This window comes from Scardinius erythrophthalmus (assembly GCF_964197995.2).
Source record: "Scardinius erythrophthalmus genome assembly, chromosome: 12".
Classification (NCBI taxonomy): Eukaryota; Metazoa; Chordata; class Actinopteri; order Cypriniformes; family Leuciscidae; genus Scardinius; species Scardinius erythrophthalmus.
In genome coordinates, this window is record NC_138232.1 from 4597322 (window position 1) to 4621773 (window position 24452).

The 24452-nt window shown below is 35.9% G+C and overlaps 2 protein-coding genes across 2 annotated transcripts in view; both read right to left on the reverse strand.

The window, feature by feature from the left end:
• The window catches only part of uba7 (ubiquitin-like modifier activating enzyme 7), a 35867-nt gene extending 16281 nt beyond the window's left edge, over positions 1 to 19586 (reverse strand). The window contains exons 1-22 of the mRNA XM_081380117.1: positions 19294 to 19586; positions 18898 to 18945; positions 17729 to 17897; positions 17095 to 17229; positions 16885 to 16991; positions 16720 to 16810; positions 16164 to 16296; positions 15964 to 16061; positions 15651 to 15812; positions 14690 to 14854; positions 13982 to 14092; positions 13781 to 13861; positions 12624 to 12779; positions 12257 to 12422; positions 11939 to 12135; positions 10958 to 11022; positions 10158 to 10353; positions 8130 to 8204; positions 7270 to 7468; positions 7078 to 7169; positions 4146 to 4238; positions 3669 to 3860 (exon numbers count right to left, since the gene is read on the reverse strand). Of these exons, the coding sequence (XP_081236243.1) occupies positions 3669 to 3860; positions 4146 to 4238; positions 7078 to 7169; positions 7270 to 7468; positions 8130 to 8204; positions 10158 to 10353; positions 10958 to 11022; positions 11939 to 12135; positions 12257 to 12422; positions 12624 to 12779; positions 13781 to 13861; positions 13982 to 14092; positions 14690 to 14854; positions 15651 to 15812; positions 15964 to 16061; positions 16164 to 16296; positions 16720 to 16810; positions 16885 to 16991; positions 17095 to 17229; positions 17729 to 17897; positions 18898 to 18941 (2727 nt within the window). The 5' untranslated portion in view covers positions 18942 to 18945; positions 19294 to 19586. The remainder of the gene's footprint in view (positions 1 to 3668; positions 3861 to 4145; positions 4239 to 7077; positions 7170 to 7269; positions 7469 to 8129; positions 8205 to 10157; positions 10354 to 10957; positions 11023 to 11938; positions 12136 to 12256; positions 12423 to 12623; positions 12780 to 13780; positions 13862 to 13981; positions 14093 to 14689; positions 14855 to 15650; positions 15813 to 15963; positions 16062 to 16163; positions 16297 to 16719; positions 16811 to 16884; positions 16992 to 17094; positions 17230 to 17728; positions 17898 to 18897; positions 18946 to 19293) is intronic.
• A 1289-nt stretch (positions 19587 to 20875) lies between these two features.
• On the reverse strand, positions 20876 to 21811 carry LOC308699110 (odorant receptor 131-2-like; the record flags this gene model as incomplete). Its single annotated transcript, XM_081379698.1, has 1 exon — positions 20876 to 21811. Exon 1 carries the CDS (start codon positions 21797 to 21799, stop codon positions 20876 to 20878), a length of 924 nt encoding a protein of 307 aa, XP_081235824.1. The 5' UTR covers positions 21800 to 21811.
• Between the last annotated feature and the right edge of the window lie 2641 nt (positions 21812 to 24452).

Genomic DNA, 24452 nt, shown 5'->3' on the forward strand with positions numbered 1-24452 from the left:
TTTATTAACAGAAGCAGGTTCAAACAAGAAGGTCCATTTACTTTAAAATATAAGCACTGATTAACCCTGTACAGATTGATGAATGTGTAGCAGAAAACGTAGACCTTTAGATGCTGCGATCCAACTGTCAAAGCACCTTTGGAGGTGGTCAGTGACACATATGGTCACATCACATTTTTTAAACAGTAATGCATTCCGATGCTTCCAGGACAACAAAGGATCAGTGGTCCAAAACAATAGGTTTAAAAAAAAAGAAAAAAGAAAAAAAAAAGTGGGTTTGCTGCAATGACATTCAATGATGAAATCTACAGTATACAAAACCTTAGAATGAAACGGATCAAATTTATAACAAGTCCTTGTATTTGTATAGTGCTCTTTACAGATAATTGTGGGTTTAAGTCCCATTAAGCAAGGCAAAGGCGAATGTGGAAAGGACAAAAAGGTGTTTAGCAAGTAGAGGGAAAGACACTTCAGAGGAACTAGACTCACACAAGTGATCGGTGGAGACACAAGCACACCAGCATCCCATGCTGACGACCAGCATCTAAAAGAAAACACATGCTGGTCTTTTCTGCAGGGTTACGACAGACAGTCTCATAAACTGCCTTGAGAGGCTGCTAATAAGGACCTGAAGCATGCACAGCAATAACCCCAGAGCACTTTCTAGTATCATTTCTGATGAAGGCACAATTCACATTGCACACAGAATGCTGGAAAACAAAAATGCCAAGGTAAAATACTAATGCATTATAGTCAGAAAAACTGGGCCAAATGAACTGCTTTCCACAATCAATGTGGACTTAAGTTATCACATGGGCTTTACACTTTAAATGAATAAAATATAAAAAACTGCCATTGTGAGTACTGTAAATTAGTTTTTATAAAAAGACAAAAATGTTTCAGTCTAAAATAACGTCTGCAATACTCATTCTCATGACAAAAAGATTGATAAACGAGTTCTCTGAAACGGTCTTGAGAGTGTAAAAATAGTGGAGGCTGTTAAAGAGGATGTCCTTGATCGAAAACAGGAAGATACGAGCATATCAGTCTTGCCTCAGACTAGATTTAGAGCCTTCTTAGTATGTGACCTGTCAAATTCCCATAATTTATATGTTTTTTTGTGACAATGTGACTTAAATGTTATAGTTTTATCAAGCAACTGACTATTATGCATTTCTGATCCATCTAAATAAGTGTCTCTCCTGTTGTTTTTCTTCTATTTAAATCTATAACAATTTCCAAATGGAAGCCGCATTGCTGGAAAAGATACTAATAGATATTCCCACAGCTCAATTTAATATACTGACAGCTGACAAAGCCCCATTTGGCAACTATCATATCACTACCACAGTCTAAACAAAGGTTTAGAACAATGGAAATGCTAACCCATCGACTCAATAATTTGTTTTCCACCACGTATCAGTATTACAAAATAAAGCATGCTCTAGCACACTCTTAACTCGTCCAGTGTGTGGAAATGTTTTTTGCACATCCTGGAAAAGACTAGTGAAAACTGTGCCAGTCATATGAAAAAGGTATGCAAACAAAACAAAAAGGATGGAAAAAGTAAAAAGGAAGATAAAGGAAAAGCTGAAAGTTTAAACTTCTAGCACATCCACACTAAGCAAAATAAAGACTACCATTCAAAATATAGACTTACCATTCAAATGTTGCTTGCTGTAGTTTTTTTTATTGTTTATTCAGCAAGGATGCATTAAATTGACCAAAAGTGACAGTAAAGACAGTAAAAATGTATCAGTTTCCACAAAAATATTAAGCAGTACAACTGATTTCAACATTAATAATAATAATAATAATAGTTAATGTTTCTTGAGCAGCAAATCATCATATTAGAATGATTTCTGAAGGATCATGTGACACTGAAGACTGGAGTAATGATGCTGAAAATTCAGCTTTGCATCACAGGAATATATTACATTTTAAAAATGTATTACAATTTAATACAAACAGTTATTAAAAATTGTAACATTATTTCACAATATTACTGTTTTTACCATATTTCTTGATCAAATTAATGCAGAGACTTCTTAAAAATCGCAACCGACCCCAAACTTTTGAATGGTATTGCATCACAAAAATGCACTTGTTAGGTTTTAAATGATAAACAATAGACATACTCTTCAAAATAAAGACAAAAATCATTGTGACACTTTGTGGTTGTGAAAGTTAGTGGAACATGTTGCTAGTTAATGTGAAGAACTACACCTGTGGTTCCTCTGCTATAGGACACCTGTGTGAACTTGAGGTGATCATCATCATCCACCAAAAATCGCCAAATTGACTTGTCAGGTTATTTAATGCAATGACATTCATACATTTGTGGGCTTTAGTCTCCAAATACTTTTCAGGGCAACTGCATGTTCTTGTAATCCAAAAAAGTATTGGTTCTGCTGAGTGTTTTGAGCAAGGAGCACTCCAGAAAATGGTGACATCACACAAGTAACCTGAGCTTGTGTGTTTCCAAGATCAGCTCACCGCTTGTCCCCTTGGGTGAAAATTACCCTCAACTCTGACCCTGCACATGTTGGTAGAAACAACACTCCCCCCATGTGTGGACGGCCATGTCTGGGGTTGCATTACCTCATCTGAAGTCTTTCTGCACAAATCTTGAACCATTCACTTATGTTTTTGTCTCTAAGATCTTGATCACAGTTATAAACCCATAAGCGCACCAGCTCAAACACAAACACCAGATTTTGCATGCAACTCTTTCGAGGGTTTGCTGCTTTAATACAAGCACGTGTCTGTCCGAAAACTGTTGTCTAAATCGGAACGCGTTCCCTTTGAAAGTGGAAGTCCCCTAAACTGAGCAAACTCCCCAGGTTGGCAGATGAGGGGTCTACGGGGGTGAGTGTACAGTTACTAAGTGGTTTAAGCCCCTGAGGTAGAAAATAAGTTAACTAAAGCCTGCAATGATCTAGACCCAGACAGAAGACTGATGCTGTACCCTTTAACCCCAGCCATAACCCCAGGCCCCCATAACAGAACTCAACCACAGGAAACACTCCCTTTTATTCACTGCACAAGAGTGATTATTATGAACAGAAGCCTTTTAACTAGCACGCTTACTCTAACTAACAACATATTAGTCTTTGCTCAAATATTAGTCTAGAGAACAAACTGTTTTAATAAACCAAGACCATAAATGCATGTAAAAACATTGTAATACAGATCATTCTAGCTCAAAATTATTATTACTACTAACTTTATTAAAAGAAACTAGATTTTTTTTAATTCATATTTAATGTTTTTTTATGTTATTATATTATATATATAATATGTAATATTTTATCAGCTATTTAATAATAATAATAATAATAATAAAGCACGTAATGCTATTTTATTATATTGCTGTTTTATAAAAGCAATAAGCTACATGAAACCATTATAGTGATTTTACTATAGTTAATAGGTTTTAACTAATCCACAACCATGGTAAAATTAAATACATTATGTTGGAAACGGAGGGCCAATACAGACCTATAGTCAATATACACATACTACCATTATGATACGCTGTATTCAACAGTTAAGTGCTACTTCTACCTCTCTGTGCTTGTTAATTAATTAGGACAAAAAGCAATACACACTCATTTAGACAACAGTCAGATGTTAGATGGTGATAAGTGAGTAGATTTATCACTTACTGTAAATGTCGGGGCCGCACAAGGCTGTGAGAAGACAAAGTATTGGGTGGCCAAATTCAAATATGCATTGCGATAGGACGTGATTTGCCGGTGACCCTGGACAAGCTTATAGAGCTCCAAACACATCAGTCCGGCGATCGCAGCTGTTGTAGTGGCGATTGCTGGAATGATGCGGCCAGCAATTAACTTGCTCTGCAGATGAGAAAAAGGTTTGGGATATTATTTACATAAATATGCACTTTTGTACACATGGTACATGCTTTGTGAATTACAAATACATGTTCACACGCGGGTGCAAATTATTAATGGTAAGTAGTACAAGTAAATGGAATGGAACTCTATGGTCTAGTTGAATGAAAAGGTCTTTCCTCAGGGTGTTCTGTATATGTACTGAAACTGAGCACACAAACACCCAGAGGGGAATGTTGATCACTTTAGATCTTTAGTCTCACTAACAAAAACACCGCAGAGTTTCACCTTGTGGCGGTCGGCTGTTGGTATATCATAGTTCTCTGCCCTCAGGTTGGATGTTGCAACTATATAATCCATGTGGAAATTACTATCATCATCCTGGAACACAAGAATAAAAAAGAGCATATGGTAATGCACAAACAATTTCATTATTACAAGCACTGACACATAGGGGACATTCTTGCATTCGATCTTGTTTTTACATGAATCATATGCACATATTAGGAGACTGTGCTAAATGTTTTTTCTCATTTTAAAATTTAGTTACGCTTAAAACAAGATTAGCAAATAGTTAAAGAAAAATAAACTCTAAAAGATGTTCTTCAATAAATATTCTCTTAAAACAAGTCTTAAAATCATCTGCAATTTTGCTTTAGGTAGATTGACTTAATTTTCTTTCTTTTTTCATATTTAATACTGTTTTAAGGATGTTTAGACATTTTTAGTGAAAAAAATACAAAATGATTCATTAAAAATATATTTTTTGTGCAGTGTGGACATTTATAGAAGAGTTGCATCATTTACTGTTGATTTTAATTTCCTTTCAACGATGGAAAACACCCATTGATTTGTCCATCAGCAAATCTTCACCTTTCCACCATCTGTTCATTTGTTACCATTGTGTTTTAAAAGTGATCCTGAATGTTGTCTTTTAGTCTTCTATTAAAAACAAGAAGAATTTAAAAACAGGAACAAAATTGTTTGGCTCACAGGTATGTTTGTGCACTTTGGTACAACAGGTACTAGATAAAGATGTTATCATAGCGCGTCATGTTTAAACATTGATAGTTTCCAGTCTCCTATTGTATTTGTATGTAATTTCCCCTCCTTTTGTTTAGGTCCATAATTTCTCCAGATTCAACTGGTGTGAACTGCAAATCATATACTTATAAACTTAGTGATCTTTTTTAAAGATAAGGCAATTAAAAAACAAAAAAAGCCATTAAGCATAATTCACAACTCAAGAACTTTGGTGTGATATTAGATATTGCAGGAATGCTAAGATACCCTGGTGTTGAGGTTTTGCCACTCTGCTTACGCCCCAGGCACCGCAGCTCTACAAAGCCTGTCAAGTATTGGGTGTGTTGAGGGTAACTGCAGGGGTGTTTGAGCATAGTATATAATTTGGCAACCTGATGCCACCAGAATCCCCCAAACACACATTCCACAGGAAAAATCTGGCAAAGAATGTGTCATTGCTAAAAGCGCGAGCACACACTTGCACATGCATACGGACATACGATACAAACAGTGGGGCCCAAAGGTACACTAGAGAAACTTTTATTATTTTATAAAAAATTTGTAACAGGAAACATAAAAAATAAAATATAATTCAATAAACAAAAACTGTAACAGTATATCCATGATATTAAAACACTGTCTTGAGCTTTAGTGTAAGCAAAAAAAAAAAAAAAACCTGACCAGTTCAAAGAGTCACATGATGTCACATGATTCACTTACATTTGATTATTGACCTAGAAAAGAGAGCAGAATATTAAATATTTCTTCTTCATCATATATTTGGTTTGTTTTAAAATCCTAAAACTTTATTTTAATCCCAGATTTTCTATGTGGTTTTAGACTTTTGGACCTGCAGTATACAGAAACCTTTGTCTAACTGTTGCCATATGAACATTTTTCCAAACAGATACCAGGACGCTTAATCTTCAAAGAAAGCAAGACTAGAAGCAACCAGAGAAAGAGAAATGGAGAATAGATCACAGGAGTGATTTAAAGACTGAAGAGATTGTGAAAATCAAAGACAGATACATACAGAGAAACACATAGACTGAGACTAATCCTCTTCCTAACAGAACACACAACTGAGATGTAGTTCGGACACTGCTGCCCATTCAGTCTATGTACTGTATGTGTGTGTGGAAGCCCAGGAAGCCCATGTGTCATGCAGTCACGACAAACGACAAAGCGGACACTGACTAAACCAGCATGCATCCAACGCTTTTCATAAGACATGTCTGTCCGTTGGACACCCTCTATTTGAGAAGTATGTCACAGCGTTGAGGTACTATGAAGAAGATCTGTCTCAACAGAAAGGATTACTGTTTTCTCTCGTCCGTTATGGACGGAGCTGGTTAAGGGTCGATGAAAACTGCAGTCGGGTTGGATGTTTCAGGGCCAATTTTGTGGTCCACTGAGACCTCCTACCTGAGAGTGGACGCCAACAAGTCTGACAGGCCCAGTGCACACACCAAATGTGTGTGTTTTTTACTGGGAAAGCCAAAGTTAACACGCTAACTTTCATACTCATTTTATGTTTAAAGCCACTAAAGGAATAATTCACACAAAATTAAAATCATGTCATTCCAAACCTATATTGTTTTCTTTTGAGTTTAAAGTAAAACAAAGATGTTTTGCAGAATGTCTAAGTTACTTTTTGTTCTATGAACAAAATGACAAAAAAACGATACAAATAATGTTTTTAAATATATACACAGAGGAATCCAAGAGTGATTTTTTTTATTCAGAAAGCCAGGAAATAAACAGAAGGTTTTGAAAAATGTAAAAGAATGTAAAGTTATGATGTCAAATTATCCGTATTGACAGCCCACACACACACACACACACACACACACACACACACACACACACACACACACACACACACACACACACACACACACACACACACACACACACACACACACACACACACACACACACACACACACACACACACACACAATTTATTTAGTATACTAAGTAAAATACTAAGGAACTATTTTCTTATTATGTTTTATTTACTATTATTTTAATTTTATTTGTCTTTTCTTTCATTTTCTTTGACAAAGAATCTTTGTCATTCTGTGCTTTATACAAATGATACAAGGTATTTAGTTTCATCAAGGCGTGCATCACAAAACAATATGTATTGTGAAAATGTTATTCAAATAGATATTGACTTGACAAACATGGGTACCTTCTCAAACTCTTGTGGATGCATCCGGAAGTTTTGGTTCGTCAGCTGGAGTTTGGACAGCTTCTCCTTTAACATCTCCAGCTTGACTTTGTCTAAGAGATGCAGTGAGGGATATTAAAAGAGAGTTCTTTCCAGACTTATTCAAATGTATTAGCCTGGCTATATCCTTTCATATAAAGCCTAACATCTCACCTTCCTCTTTCCTCTCCTCATTTTCCTCTTTCAGCTGCTGGTCGGTCTCTGCTATCTTTACACTAGATTTAGGGGTGAACTCGGGGACTTTTACTCCCTGCAGAACGCTCTGAATGTCAGCACGATTGTTTGAGCCTGTAATCCCATAGATCTGGCCGTATAAGTTGGCCGCTGCCACAATGAAGTCCATATGGGTGGTCTATAAAACAAGAGAAAAAGGTAATCATCTCAAATCAAAATACTTTTATTAAAGCTGGCAGAACTAAAGTGAAACTGCGTGTTTGTGTTTGATTTGGGGCTGAAGGGTGGAAAACTTGAATCACAAACACACATGCAGAGACACAGAACTGCAGTGGTTAACAGGAAATGATGAGAGGAAAGTGTGTAGTGCATTCAAAAAACAACACTTCCCAAAATGGGTTCAACATAGAATTCAAATTGACTGTGAAAAGGGAATTCCTTAGTTTAGGGGAAAACAAATCTTTCTAAATGATGATAACATTTATAAAGAATCAAGACAATGGAAACAATGGGCCATAAAATTGAATAATGGTTGTAGAGTGGAACCATTTGCATATCTAGCCTAATTAAAATATTTAAGAGTTTGTCTGAAAGAGTTTCTGTGAAAAGCATGACCTGTTTGCTAATGTCCCACTGTGTTTACCTGTGTGAGTGCGTCTGTGTGTGAGGGCTCGGGGGTTTAACATGTTTTCACTTTGCTTTGTTAATCTCAGGTGATCAATATCAGATAATTCACACCAGGAGAAAAACCGTGAGTCATAAAGTTAGACATTCCTGTCTGCAGGGGATGATGGGAGATTCCAGAGACTGTGTATGGGAATTTACTCAGGAAAACTTACATTGTTTGTGTCAAAGGTCAAAGGATGTGGACATCTCTTTGCGCCCATCCAGAACGGAAGTCCAGAACTTGTTACCTAGTGAGGACCAGAGTGGGAAGGAGAGGAGAAAAGGCGTTTTTAAAAAGTGTTTACATTTTCTTTTAATGTTTTTAAATATATTATTATTTCATTGTTTATTATACGTTTATATGCATGTATATTTATTATACATGTACAACTATATATACACATCTATTATATTAATATTATTTAATATCAATAATATTTTTAATATCTGTATTATTAGATGTTTGTCTAATAAAAAAGGTATAAACATTATTTATTGTTGTTCATTTTAATATATAAAAGATACTGTTAAAGATGCTATATAGTTCTATTATTATTATATCTAAAAAATATTACGTTTATGTAGGATCAATTAATTACAGTTTAAAATACTTTATGTATACTTTTTAAATAATTTTATTTATTTACTTTTTTATTATAATTATGATTAAATGCTTGTCTATTTTCATTTAAAAAATATTTGTATATACATTGTTTACGTAATGTTGTTCATTTTAATATATAAACAAATTGTTTAGGCGCTATATAGTCAGCTCCAGTAAACAAGAATGGAAGACGTCTACATGTTTTGTGAACCAAATGGAAGCCCTGCAGCCACACCAGTCACATGCTGATGTGAAGTGGACGTGATTGGTCACCATAAAGCCCATGTCTCCAAGCCTTTTGCTTAGAGAGACAGAGTAATGAGTTTATCATGTGTATGTGTGTGTGTTCGATACAATTTGTGTTTTAACAAAAAACAGAAGAGGCTGTTGAAAAGAACAAAGGCAGACGAAAAGAGCAGTAACACAAAGCTTATTCCACTAGTTTAACAGAAAGAATTGATCAAAGAATTGAAAAGTGTTGATCTTTCCGACCGTCTTTTTGCACTCCAGGAAAGAAATCCAACTGACAATGAGAAACTTTTATGCCAAGCTCATCCAAACCTCAGGAGAACTTCATGAATGATTCTTTTTCAGTATATTCATGCACAAACCCCTGAAACTGAACTGTGGTCTACATGTGCGACTTCAGGTTTTGCAACTGTTATATCTGAACATGCAAGATAAAGGACATTTCAGAGTTTCAAAACTCTGTTTTCTGGTCCATATCACCCCTCCTCTAAATGAATGATTATCTCTGTGTGCAGGCACTGATGCTATGGATTAGACCTCTCCACATCCATACTGTTACACAACCATAGACGCACAAGCTCCTAGTAGAAATGATTGGTCGTATTTTTCACTGAATAAGAATCTCATATATTTAGAAATAGATTATTGTAATATGCTGCAATTCACATAATGAAGACTTTTGGATTTATAATAAAACTTCAGATAATGACATGAATGATTGATTTTGATGTGAACAATTTCATAAATATAAATTTTTGTGACTTTATCATGCCATCTCTCTAAACATGGTCCGAGCCCACTGTTGTTATAGACAACAGCGCCACCTGCTGGTACAAAGTGAAACTAACACATTTAATCTTGTGATCCCAAAACTAATGCCAACTCACTTTTTTAACATACTCATAATCAAAATGTCTAAGGTATATATTGATAAGACTAATAAGTCTGTAAGTAGTCATTTCAAAATGTCTAAGGTATATATTGATAAGACTAATAAGTCTGTAAGTAGTCATTTTAGTAGGTCTTTTTTTATCATCCAAAGCGTTTTACTAAACAGTTTTGGGGAGAATCTCACAAAACATGACAAAACCATATGGGTTTTATTTCATCCCAAATAAAAAAATAAAAATAAAATAAAAAATATATTATAATTTAATTTGAATAATATTTTTTTTATAGAACTATTAAGAATGGCACTATTTTTATAACAACTGAGCACATTTTTCCCCCATTCTCCCATGTGATATATATATATATATATATATATATATATATATATATTGAATTACAGTCTAGGAACCATAAGCTTTAGCCACTATGACATGTCCTTGTATATTTGGCTCTCTACCTGGTCAGGGGGAAAGCAGTGCAGTAGTTGTCTAATGTGATTGTTGTAAAGTGTTTCCCACTGTTTGCGGGCCCAGCTGATACAGTCGGCCCAGTTCTGAGGCCATTCCTCGCTCAGACACCTATAGACGCCCTCCAGCATTTCCACAGCCTCCACATCCCCACGGGCGACTGTGCGATCTACAAAAGTTGGGTCACTGCAGACAGAGATGGAAAAAAGGAGTAGAGCTATCTGTATGCTATGCAGTATAAGTAGCTTTTTTGTTTTAATTTTTTCAACATCAATTGTTTAGGATAAACTTTATATGGCCCCAAAGCCATTAAAAACATTTCATTACTCAAAAAAAAAAAAAAAATCGATTAAAATATTAATAAACAACTGTAATAGTGTATTAATGATATTACAATAACATTGAGCTGTTGAGTTGGGTGGGGTGACAGCACACAGGAGGTAGTTGAGATTGAGGCAGTTATGCACATATGCCTTCCCTTTGCGGTATCTGCAGCACACAGCACCTCAACTTCCTGCACACTCGCCTTTTTATAAACATCCTTCACTTCATTTCAGATGGAAAAGAGATCTGACTACAGTTGACACTTGTGGCAGGAAGCCAGGGAGCAGCCAAAGGTTGCACTAGTAATGAATAGCTGAGCCTGGACATGAGGAGTGGGTCACATTTAAGGAGTACAATGTTGAACTGAATCTCTGAAACAATATCTGCATCTGCATCCTATGTTTCCTCACACTTGATCTTTTTTCTCTTCTAGACTATTGACTAGTTAAAATGCATTTATCTCTACCTGAGATAGTGGTTCACATTCTCTGCCGTTTGCTTGAAAAGCCCTTCAAACTGGTCTCTGGCCCACTGAAAATGATAAAAATCATTTGTGATTCACACACACAGCCTCATATTTGCATTAAAATTGTCACTTTGTGTATTTTCAAATCTTCAGACACATAAATAATTTGATCATAAAAGCCTGGATATATTACATAATTTTATATATTAGGTTATATTATATTTATGTTATGTATTTATTTATTTGATATATTATGCATGAATATTTCCACTTAAGTTAAGGGCCATTCTCACCAAGGACGACAACTATAAATATAAAAAGCTTTAAAGGGATATTTCACCGCTGGAAAGATGAATGTGTATTTAATTTGGGTCATTTATTAAGTAGAAATGTAAGATTATTTTAGAAGTTGGTGCCTTCTACTGAGAAAAGCCAGAAAATGTATTTTTGGCTCATGTGGATGTAAGACAATAACTCCCAGAATGCACTTGCTTCGCTGCCCTACGAGGACACTCCCAAGCCACGCCTACCGGTTACAGAGGGCAGTATCGGAAGAAAAGATACAACTAGGCTACTAGTGACTCGAAACTGAAAAGACGCCGTTTTAGCTTGAGATCGCACCCCCATGGGCGGGTTGAAGACATGCGGAACGAGCTCCTCCTACTGGCTGTAGTCTCTCGCCTCTGGGCAAAAAAGCCTCTGATGATGACACCAAATGACGATGTTGCGTCATCTGAGTTTTTTTTCCAGACACACAATACAGAAATCTCTCATCTCAGGGGGACATGAGGGAGGGAAGCGCGGTCATTCGAAAATACTACCGGCTTTCTTCTGATACAAAGCTTAATGCTAATCGGTGAAGTATCCCTTTAATAACCATTCAGGTCCACACCACAACTATAACGATAACGACAAAGAGAAACAATATCGTTGGAATCCTTTTCAGAATGAAACTGTCCACCAATACAAATGCCTTCTTACCTGTAGCGTGTGCTCTATACGGTGCGGGAAGTTCTTGAGTGTGCAGATGGGAATGGCTTTCTGCCCTCCAGATGTGGAGGGTCCATACGATTCAGTCAGATGTGGTACTACCACCAAAGTGTGGCCTTTACTACCCAGAGTTCCTCCCTCCAGCATTGGCTTTTTGTTTCGCACACAGCACTGGTCGAGATAGACTCCTAATGGAGAGGGAAAGTAAAATGTTAGACATGTAGCTACAATATGACTTTCTCATTTTGAGTTCTTCTGGTTGATAAACACTGTTGGTGTATCATGGGACCTAGCAAAGCCAGCACTCACGTGCATCCACATTATCCAGCGCAGCTGCTACGCCATCAAGCTGACTGTAGAATGAATATGTGTAGACTTCCTCCGTCTCTGCACACACACGGTTCTGGTGAGAGATGATGTTCATGTAAGGGTTCATCTCTTTAACAGACTCTGCCGCCACCTCGGACTTCAGCCTCTGAGAAAGATAAAAAGAATAAATGTAAATGCCATATATCACAGTGATTTTACAACAGTTAAGGCACATGAAGTGGACATGGCTCAATCAATCATATTTCAGAGATGGACCTGTTTTAGATTACGGTCATTGATATTGTACTAAAACCATTTTCTGAAGTTCAAATCAATGGTGTAGCTATTCTGTGCCAACTCTTCTTACCCCGATGTCCTGAGAGCGGAACAGAAACTGTCGATTCAGATTTGATCGCTCAATGGAGTCCATGTCAGTCACCGTAATTTTTCCACCCTCTCCCGCACCCAGACCAATCAGAGCAAAGTTCTTCAGCAGCTCACAACCAATTGCTCCAGCTCCAACCTGATCACATAGACATTAGATGAGAATTGATGAATAATATTGATTAATAATCTCCAAGACTGAGAGATGGAGCAGGACGTGGGATTTTTAAGAGAGGTTAAATATGGAAGGACTTTGTTTACATGTGATGTACTTTATAGCATAAACGTACACAACCGTTCAAAAACCGGTCGCATAAAAAATATTTTTTTATGTTTTTAAAAGACGTTTCTTATGCTCACCAAGAGCTGCATTTATTTGATCAAACAAACCATAAAAACAGTAATACTATGAAATTTTAAAATAAATGTTTTCTATTTGAATATATTTAAAATGCAATTTAATTAAGCATTATTACTCCAGTCACATGATCATTCAGAAATCATTCTAATATGCTGATTTGCTGCTCAAGAAATAATTCTTATTATTCTTATTCAGTGAACCGATGTTAAAATGGTTGTTATAATGTTTTAGGATTCTTTGATGAATAGAACGTTCAAAAGTACAACATTTATTTGAAATAAAAATCTTTTGTAACATTATAAATGTCTTTATTGTCCCTTTTGATCAATTTAAAATATCCTTGCTGAATAAAAGCATTATTTAAAAAATATATATATATAAAAAATACAGACCCCAAACTTAACAGTAGCATATGCTAAAAGCAAAAATACTACTTTATTATTAGCATAAAACTGACATGAACAAACTGGAGAATTCCCAGCTTTAGTAACATTCAGAGACACCAAAGTAATAAACCAAAAAATTCTCCCCTTAAAAAAATCTGGAATATTAAGTTGATTCACACAGGAAACTCTGACCTACATATCCTTAGTGCTCAACAGGAAATATCACATGACAAATAAAATATTTCCTGTGCATTCTACACCACTGACTCACTGAACTGTTCACTGCCCTGCACAACAGATCAACAAGTAACTGACAGTCATCCAACAGGGTTTACTGAAACACAAAAAGAGTAATGACCTCCTCTGCTGGTGAAGCAGGAGAAACACACTCACCAGAAAATAGTTCTGTTTCTTCAGCTTGTCTTGAAAATCAGATCCAAACACAGCAATCTGCCCATCATAGCGGCTGTCTCTCTGCAGCACAGAGGATAAAGATCACTTTATCAGAAGTAAGTGAGTACGTTCTTCAGAAACAATCCGTAATGAGACTTTTGTATTTTCTAAATACTGCGAATGAGCTTGCTTGTTGCTTACAGGAGCACAGGCGTCTTCAGTAAGGACAACTCCGTCCTCCTCTAGAGGCAGGCATTCCAGGGCATCGAAATACAGCCACTGCCTGAGAGGAGTGAATTTACCACTGCACGCCTGAAAGATTTCATTCACATGTAGTCATTAAAAAAATTAGCTTATATAGATAGACCATGTTCACAAACTCAAATTATGTGTCCATCAAATGGTGATCCTGGTGTAAAATATCATTAACACTTTCCCCGCCAGCGTAGCCACTCTTAGAATTTTTGATCATTTTCACAAAACTTTCATGGCCACCAGTATATTTTGTTGTATGAATATCTGAACATGCAAATATATAAAAAGAAAGAACAGAGCCTCTGCTTTTAATCAAAAACATTATATTATAGCTTCCTTAATGCATTATTTTTTATCAACACTTGAATGTGGGTGAGTTTCATTAAAAAAAGCTACATTTTGAACAAAAAGCTGAGAAAAGTAAAAGACTACAACATGTGCATTAGAAATGTGTTTATCATTTGTTTCTGCTTCTTAGCCTGTGTTTTGATCTTGAGATTCTGTACTCTTTCAAAAGATGAATAATAGCGCCCCCTACCGTATAACAGTGAAAACATGGATTGCAGAAAAATTCTGTCAATGGCGGGGAATCGTTGTGTCCTAAATTATGGAAAATTTCATCAATGGCAGGTAAAGATAAATTATCAAACTCACCTTCACCACCTCCTGAGCAGCCAGCCCTCCGATGAAGGCATTGACAGGTGGCAGGTCACCGCTGGCAACCAGAGATAAATTCCTTACAACATCTTCATCAAGCTCATCAAACTTTGCATCTGTACAAAGCTCTTTTGTGATAGTAAGCAGCACTTCAGCATCAGCCTACAGAGGGCAGCAAAACACAGAGATGAACTGTGAACCCCCAATTTCACAGACAAGGCTTAAATCTAGTAAGACTAAAATGCATGCTTGAGCTGTTTTAACTTAAAGCAACATACACTGACATCTTAAAATATGTCAGTGACATTGTTTTGTCTCTAGATGAACACCAGTAATGCTTTTTTCTAAAGCACATTTATAAAAGTCCTACTTAAAAGTCCCACTTAAATGTCCTAATTGAACTAAGGCCTAATCCTGTCTTAATCTAAGGTCCTGTGAAACCAGGCCTAAAAACGTGATGATGCAGATCAATGCATTGCATTACTATTATAATAGTAGTTTTAGTTGCTTATTATTTCAAAATATAATTCCTGGCCTATTTTTAGTAGTAAAAATATTTTTGTTAATATTTCATAATGATGTAAATTGTTCTTTGAAAATAATTATGAATCGAAGTGATTAGTAATCAAATCACATAGTAAAACATTTTTGATTTCTTAATGCATTGCATTTACATAGTTGCAATTGAATTGTCAAGTATTTGCACATGCAGATAAAAAAAAGAATCGTATAATAATCCTTTTTTTATTTTTTATTTAATTGTTGAAGATTGAAATATGGCAATAATTATCAAAGAGTCAGTTTTTCCACAACGGAACAGTAATATTACCTTTTTTTAAACCTAAAATACTTTGTATAATAACTGACAAATAGAGTCTCAATGTGGAAAATTTTGATACAATGTGTGTACTTTAAAACACACTTCCAGGCAGCATAAAGGTGCCATGGTATGACTAACCTGGGATCTAGGATGGGGTGTCCGGCTGTATTTCTGAGTGAATCTATGCAGGGCCTGGAAGGCCAGGTGCAGAGACAGGTGTCTTTGTGTCTTGCCATAGTCTGTCATCTCCACAAGCTCAGGATCTGTGAGCGCTTCATCCAGAGCCACATTCAGAGGTTTCTGCAAGCATTAAAACATCACCTGAGGAAGGTGCCTTGCTATAATGCTGTACGTTGACATCACACACTTCCAGGTTTCAAAAGCATACTAACTATACATCATGACAACAGCATCCTAAATATGGAATAAATCAATAGCAGGTTACACTTACAAAGTTGAGGAATTCAGGCTGTTTCACTTCAGTTACAACTCCACCCTTCACATACTCGGAAAAATTTGAAGTGTCACAAATAGTGAAGGAGTAGCTGTCTAAAAACATTGACATATATCTTTGTTATTAAATAAACTGCATGCTATCCACCATTCCCATTCTCAGCTCTAGACATTTTCCATATTTCACATAACACCTACCCCTCAATTTGATCTCAATGGGATTGCAACTGTTGAGTTCGGTCATGCCTTGAACCTCAGAAAAGGTCACAAGCATGCCATCGGTGAACTCATGACTCTCTTCATCTGTGCATGTCACTATGCCTGGATTCTCCTATGATGGAAAATGTTACATTTTCAGCTCAAATTAATTAAAGCACAGTAAAAAGGAAGAAAAAAAAGAATTATTGACAAGTCAATTGTAATAATAATAAATAAATAAAATAATACATTTTGGGCAATTTGTTTTGAAAATGAAAAAATGAAAATCTGCCATCAATTTCTCGCTGTCATGTCTAACAAATCCATAAGACTTTGTTCAACTTTAAAACACATGAAGATATTTTTAATTAAATTTCTGTCCCTACTGTCAAAACTTTGCTTTCAATGGAGGGACAGAAATCTCTCAGATTTCATTAAAGATTACTTCATTTGTATTTCAAAGATGAATGAAAGTATTACAGATTTGGAACGTGAGGGTGAGTGTCCCTTTAAGAGGACCAAACTGAAAGTGAAAATGCTTTTAGTCACATGTCACCTTGCTGATATGAGAAATCATGGCTGAGACTGGAGTTTCTCCATTTGTGTCTCTGACCTCAAACGATTCCCCAAAGTCACAGAACAACTGCCTGCAAACCAAACACAGAAATCAGAATATGATGTCATTTTCACATATTTTATTGATTCATGGGATGCAGCCTACCCACAAAGCCCTCTGGTGTCAGCCACAATAAACTTTATATTGTTTGAGTGACAAAACGCTCCCACACGTAGCTGCTCTTCTAAAGGTGAATTTGTGAGCACCACTACCTATTGTAATAAACACATAAAATAAGACAAAATGAGAAATGAGTTCAAAGTCAATTATTATTATTATTATTGCATGGACATATGAGACAGGATCATAACTCACCTGGAACTTGCTGAGGAAGTCCTCGTTGAGTTTGTTAGTCCAGGCAGACACTCGGACGTAGGCGTTCAGACTAGAGAGCTGCTTCTCAGAACACAAGGCCCTGTTCTGACCCAGATCAGCATCTTTTAGGTAAAACTGAAGACAAAAGAGGTTATATAATTTATCCTTTGTAAAGGTCCCACAAAAACAACTAAATTAACCATTTACATATTTGTAAATGACCCGGCCCTGGACAAGCGGAAGAAGATGGATGGATGGATGGATGGATGGATGGCATATTTGCAAATATGACTAGCTTTTTTCCATGGAACACAAAAGGGGAGAGGCTCTTTTGTAGGAAATGAAAATGAATCAAACCCTGCACTTAAGCTCTCAAATCTCATTTGCAGTTGTATTTAATTGCAAGTGCATCACAAATGTCACATGACACCAATAATGTTTTTACAACGTTTACATTACATTTGGCACAATGGTTCTTGAGGGACCATGTCTGAATGCACACATCACCGTTCATTTTCATTGCATAAAAGCTCTGAGCATCTTTGAAGTGTCTTCTTTGATGGTTTGTAAAGGATTGTCAGACTACTTAGTTTTTGGATGAACTTTTCATTTAATTGCATTAAAAGGTCCTTACCTGAGAAGACAGATCTCTCCACTCCACCACACCCTCATCCTGAACGGTGACTGATCGAACTCCAGCCAGAATCACATTCTTGGCAATTTCCACACCAAGACCTCGCATTCCAGCAATGAGGACATCAGCCTTTCCCATGCGACGCATTGCATCATGGTCAATCACATACCTGTTGTTTGATGAAAAATTGCCCCGTGCATAAAGCGAAATTTCCTTACATGCTGATTTATTATTTAAAACATTTGACGGTTGGCATTTAAAATAAACTTATTTTGTGTAACAGAGTAAATTCAAGGGTTTTTAATCTAAATTAAAATAACAAGCGTAAATTAATTATAACAAATTCTACCACAATGTATATTTTGCACATTTAAAAAATGTATGGGATATTTTCACATAAAAGTAAGCAACTGAGAACTGGGGAAAAATGCTCTTTTTTATTAACAAGACATAGCTGCTTATACAAAGCGGGTCTCTTTTATATATACATGCAAGTACAAATAAATGGGAGGAAAAAATAGACAATAACAAAAAGAGGGGAAAATGCTCTTAAACACAGGCATCATTTTCCTTATGTTTTTTTTTTTTTTTTTTTTTTTTTACACAAATCCAACCTACATTGAGTTTATATGAAACTAATATAGTCCCCACTCCTCCCTGTGAACAATACCAGGAAGAGTCTAGTTGGGATGGGCGTAACTTTTCATAAAGCAACAGAAAATACATAACTGGAATTCCTCAAACTAAGTAAGTAACCTGACCTCAAAAAGACAATTGAGACAACATTACAGCTGATACAACAAACTAAACAACTAATGAAAGCGTCTGTACAGAAATACGATCTTTACATGTCTGCTTTTAAACCTATTGTCTATTAGGTGTCCATTCCATTAAACAAATTTCTGAACTTTTTTTACAATCTGAGGAATCTGCAAAAATATAAATCTTTAATGTCTAAATTAAATTGTAAGAAGAACAATGCACTTTTTAATACAAGCATTCAGTTTCAAGAACCCTTAATTTAGTATTTCAGTATGATTACTCAAGTTAGCAAAATGAAACTTCCAATGATAGTCAAAAAACACCAAAAAAATCAATATGGGGAAACCAAGATGCAAATAAGGAAAGTTAGGTTGTTGTCATGTAAGAATATTTTACAATACACTTACAGCTGTCGAGAATATAATCCCTCGTCAATATCAGCCTGAGCCATTTTTCTGTAAGAATGACAAATCATTATCAGAGGCTACAAGGAAGTATGTGTCAGATACCATGGTACTACTGATTTCTATATTCATGTACCATATTTACATGTTACATTCTAAAAGTACTGTTAGTATTATTATGGTGCCTGTCCAACATGTTAGTACCATTGTAGTTTTTTTGCAGTGATGGGTCTACACCTGATAAACCCCTGGGTCTACTGTAGGTGTTTAAGCAATGACAGTTTTCAAGGATGAATTAGCAAACAGCAATGTGACCAGTGACGAAGTCAAAAATATGAAAACTGTATAATTCTTTAACGAGCTATTATCAACGAGTAAGGAATATTTTCAATAATTTACCTTTCCGCGGAGTTTGGCGTTCGTTTCCTCTGTCAAAACAGAAAGTGTAATGATTCAGAGGACGTGGGTTTCACTTTCGTTTCTGTTTCTGTTGTGTTCCTGACATTGTGTAACTTGGCCTGTCGCGCACATTCAGCCATTTTGATTTATTAAAAAGATAATTATTAATTGTTTATTGTATCTTCGAAAGGTCCTGTCACTAGATAATGGGGTTCCTCGGGTGAGGTCAACATAACATATACCTCAGAACAACCACACGACGGCGCTGCTAATCCGTTGAAATAACTGAATATGTGACTAGAATTTAAGAATGCACAAGAAACAATTGACAAGGCTGGCTAAACGACCTGACATTTATCTCAAATTGATCAAGACGTTTCTAAATAATACTCCGAATTTTCGTAGATAAAGTTTCACTTTGCCATTTATCAGGTGTAAAATATGATCCAAAGCAGTGCCGACGTTTCCTGTCACGTGATAACTAATACTTTTTTCAGTTTTAGTCAGCGCTTACCTGGATGGACCATTCACAATCGTTTGTGATTTAATAAAAATAATATTCAATTAGTATGTCGGGCAGTAAGGTATATTTATTCATTTATATCCATAATTATGTGTTTTTATAACATTTTAAGCTTTCTCAAGATTAGGCCTAACAGTGATTGGAGTCTCCAGTTACTTTATGGCCTGGCTCAATAAAACAACGTCCACTATTTTACAGATACATACATCGATTTGATTTATACAGGCATGCTTAGGATAATTAATACCGATTTAGAACAATACTTTCTTGATCTCTGCTTTAAATGAATATATCTGGTAATATTTAACTATTATAAACAGGGGATACACAAATTGTTAAAGATTAACATGTTGTTTCATGCAACTTGAGACAGAGTAACTAAACACCTTTTTTGAATACATATATTCTGGGGCCCTCAAAATGTAGGGCTATTTGCTCTTTTAAGCCACACACTTAAAAGTCATTGCATTCAACAATGTCATGTATCAGACACAATGTATTAGGCCCAGACTAATTTCCATAATGTTTGAAAGAAATTTTTGTTGCTGACGAGTCGAAATACCCCAATTAATTTATGAATCATAAAAAAAGAAAGAAAATAAAAACAGGTCCCATGTGCTGCATGTGCTTGTCTCGCAGTTTGATCATTCATTCAACTTAAGTGTTCACTTTATTAACGTTAGTCAATATACATATTTTAAAATCAACTAAATCAATGGGCAGTGAAGGACCAGTAGGCCTACATATAAAGTCAATATTTTAACAATATTGATAGGCTATTTGAAAGCCTATAAGCAAGCTTAATTGTTATATGCCAGTTTGACTATAGCCACACGAAACTTTCTTCCGAAAGTTCCAAAAATGTCTTCCGAATGGACATTTCTCTGAGGCCGCGAGGGGCACGATTATGTTTTCCGCTTCAGGTATACACCCTTCAAAACATACATGTGCAACAAGAATAATGTTAATGACTATTTCTGATGTCGACTAGCAGCAGCAACAGTCTCTTTTAGTTGAGTAATCGATCATGCCTATATAGGGCATAGGGCCTATATATAATCAGAATTTTGATGGCACAATTTTTACAATAATAACTCTGCATGTAAAATATTCCTTCATTTGTTTCATAAACTTCTGGTCTCGGACCCCATAAATCAATGGGCTCAGTAATCTTGGCATAATATTTGTGAGCAGATATATACAGAAAGTGATCTTAGTTCTGTGTGCTGGGAAAAAAGGATTAATAAATAAGTACATAAAAGGAGTGAGATAGGAAAGCATACAAAGAAGTAACTGGACGCCATGCAACAATATCGTACTCTGAGCCTTATTTGCTGAACCCTTTGAAGCTGCCTTTCTGGCAGTGAACATTACTCTGCAATAAGTAGATATGAGAATTATCCACACCAAAGACATATAGATGATTTGTGATACAGTGGTGTTGTCCTTGTGGGCTTTGGAAGTAAACAAATTGAATGGGTAGCAAAGTACAACAGACCTGAAGAAAGATATGGGCTGGATTGAAAATAAAATAATGATATCTGCCAGAGCAGGTATAGCTCCTAACACCCATAGCAAGCATATAAAGATGTAGGTTCTTTGTGGAGTGCAAATCTGAGAGTGATGCAGTGGTTTACAGATAGCAATGAACCGTTCTATGGCCATACCAGCCAGATTCAAAGGAGTGATCATAAAGGTGGTTGATCCAAAAGCAATCAATATGTAACACCACGAGACATTAATATACGGTAAAGCGTAGGTCAACACATACAAAGTTACTGATATACATATCATGAGCATGTCATTGATTACCAGGTGAATGTATAAAATGTATCTGGAGTCTCTTGAAAACATTAGATTAGAAAAAAAGGTCACTACTAACATTCCGTTGATGAAATTAATGATAAAACCAAGACTAACAATCACAATGTTTTTGGCAAGAGCTTCTTCATAACTATCCACAAACCAGATCGTTGAGTTCATTTCTGAGAGAGAAAACAGGACAGTGGTTAAAAAGGGCACATACTGTATCTAGTCCAAGCAGATCATAAAAATCTTCTTTTTTTTTTTGATAACTGAGGTTAACATTTTCCAGGAGCTTATCTCATAAACAATATTTTTGCCCCCTAATTCAAATTACACCTAAACCTGCTTAGACTTACCTAGAGCTGAAAAACCGGTTCTGGACTGTGGGAAGTATGAAGCTCACATGAGTTTTAATTAGTAGAGTGCTACTTTGTTATTTATGGTTTGTGGAAAGGGCAGATATCATGAATATTAAGCCTGTTACGCACAAGGATCATCTAACATTTGCATTCATGACATCATTGCAGAATAACAGCAAGCATTTGAAAATGCATCTGACATGCAAACTGTTTTAGCACATTGGTATGGAGTTTCTAGGGTGTTCGCAAAGCAGGATTGTACATGTTTGTTTATGCAGACTGATCTCATGAAAAAGCATTGACAGGAGATTGATTTTTTTTCCATGAACCACAATAGTGGCCAGAAGTTATGTCTGGCCTAGGAACATATCTATTTCTATATGTAATGGTCATGCATGACAACACTCTACCGCATCTTTTAAAAAAAACATAAATTCAACATGTAAAGAATAATACTAAATCTAAAATGTAAAAATATCTACTTCACTGCAAGAAAGTTTGCATTCTTATCTAAAAGGTCACGCTCTTACATATCGATCTTTTATTGGTAACACGTCTTCACGTGATACAAATTCGCAGGTCAGAGCTCACCAAACTTGGGCTGTGTCAGATATTGCCCCCTATACCATTAAATAGGATACTGTTTGAGCCATTTGTAGTGGTGTCTGTCTGGTGACCCATAATGCACTGTGATGGTCGTGCCGAATGAATTCCAGCGTCTCGCCAGAAGATGGCGCCTGCAGCTGAATCATTCATCCATTCATTTTCCAAACCACTGGTCCAATGTGGCTACAGTCTAATATTCATTTGAAACTTAGCAAACTGGCTGCTCCAGTAGTGAGATGAAAAGATTTATCTTGATCTATTGGAAACTAGCATGTAAAAACCTTAATTAAACAATTTAATAGTCAAGTAAAAAGGAATTTATACCTTTTTAAACAAGTAAATTTCATAAAAAGTCATAACTGATGATACATTTTCAAATCATTAGTTAATGATTAATTAAAGCAGACAACTGTAAGTTGAAGAACATTGCTTTGAACAACTGTGGTAATTAACGCATTAATTTACAATTTAATTTTAGTTAATAAAATAAGTTATTAAGGAATTAATACATTATGACACATTTAATTAATAACAATTCATATATTACTTAATCTATTAATCATTTAGAATCTGTATTAGTTGCTGATGCAGTAATCATTAACAGATGATTATCAGTGCATTAGTTAAGCGTGAATTAATGCTTATTAGTGCACCCGTATTGTAAAGTGTTACCGAGAGTTCAAATGTTAATTTTCTTTGTTTTCTTAGAGAGCTCAACCAGACTGTCTGGTATTTTCTAATTTCTCAAGTCTTACAGTTAATCCCTCCTTGACGCCATTGGTCAAAGTCAGATGAGCTCTTACGGGGTCACTGTTAGACGTTTGTTGTCTTTGAGATGTAGCTGGAAAATTGTCTTTACAATGTTAGCAGAGCTAGAAACCTTCAGAGTGCTGTGTTCACCTGCAGAGCACCCAGTCACACCAGGTGTATGTAGTTTGAGTTCAGCAGGTAGATGAATGCATTAAGGAATTCTACCTGTTGTTCAATTTAGAATGTGAGCAAAGTTCATAGAGTCAATCTGGACCTTTGTGACTTGTTCAGTTGACGTGCCATTCCTTCATGGAGAAACTTATGCTTCTGTGGCACCTTCCCCATGACGATAATCTGTCCCTTCTTGACCAATCCTGTCACCTCCAATGGTGCAGTTGTCTGGGCAGACTTCAATGGATGACGGGGTTCCCCTTGGTTCCACACTACTTTGTGTGAGACACCTGAAAAGCATCTTAAATGGCCACTTCACGATTGAACGCTGATGAACTTAAGTCCTTAAGGAACACATAATGCAACAAAACAAAAAACAATAAATGGGTTCATGTCAGCAAGTGCGAATGGTACATCTGGTCTCGAGTGTTTCTCAAGGTCATGTATGGTAGGTTGGTCCCATTTTTAACATCCAATTCTTCACTGCCACTGTGATGAAGTTAATGATAGTGAATTTATTATTTACAAGTTAAATTCTAAAAGTACTGTTAGAATTATTACTACTCCTATGGTGCGTGTCCAACATGTTACCATTGTAGTTTTTTGCAGTGATGGGTCTACACCTGTTAAACACTTGGGTCTGGGTGTAAGCAATGCATTGACAGTTTTCAAGGATGAATTAGCGAACAGCAATGTGACCAGTGACGGACTTATAAATGACAGCTGTATAGGCCTAATTCTATAACGAGCTATTATGAAGCTAGCTATTTTCAATTTTCAATAACATTACCTTTCAGTGGAGTTTGGCGTTCGTTTCCTCTGTCAAAACAAAAAAGTTTAATGATTCAGAGGAGTGGGTTTCACTTTCGTTTCTGTTTCTGTTGTGTTCCTGGCATTGTGTAACTTGGCCTGTCGCGCACATTCGGCCATAATGAGTTATTTTA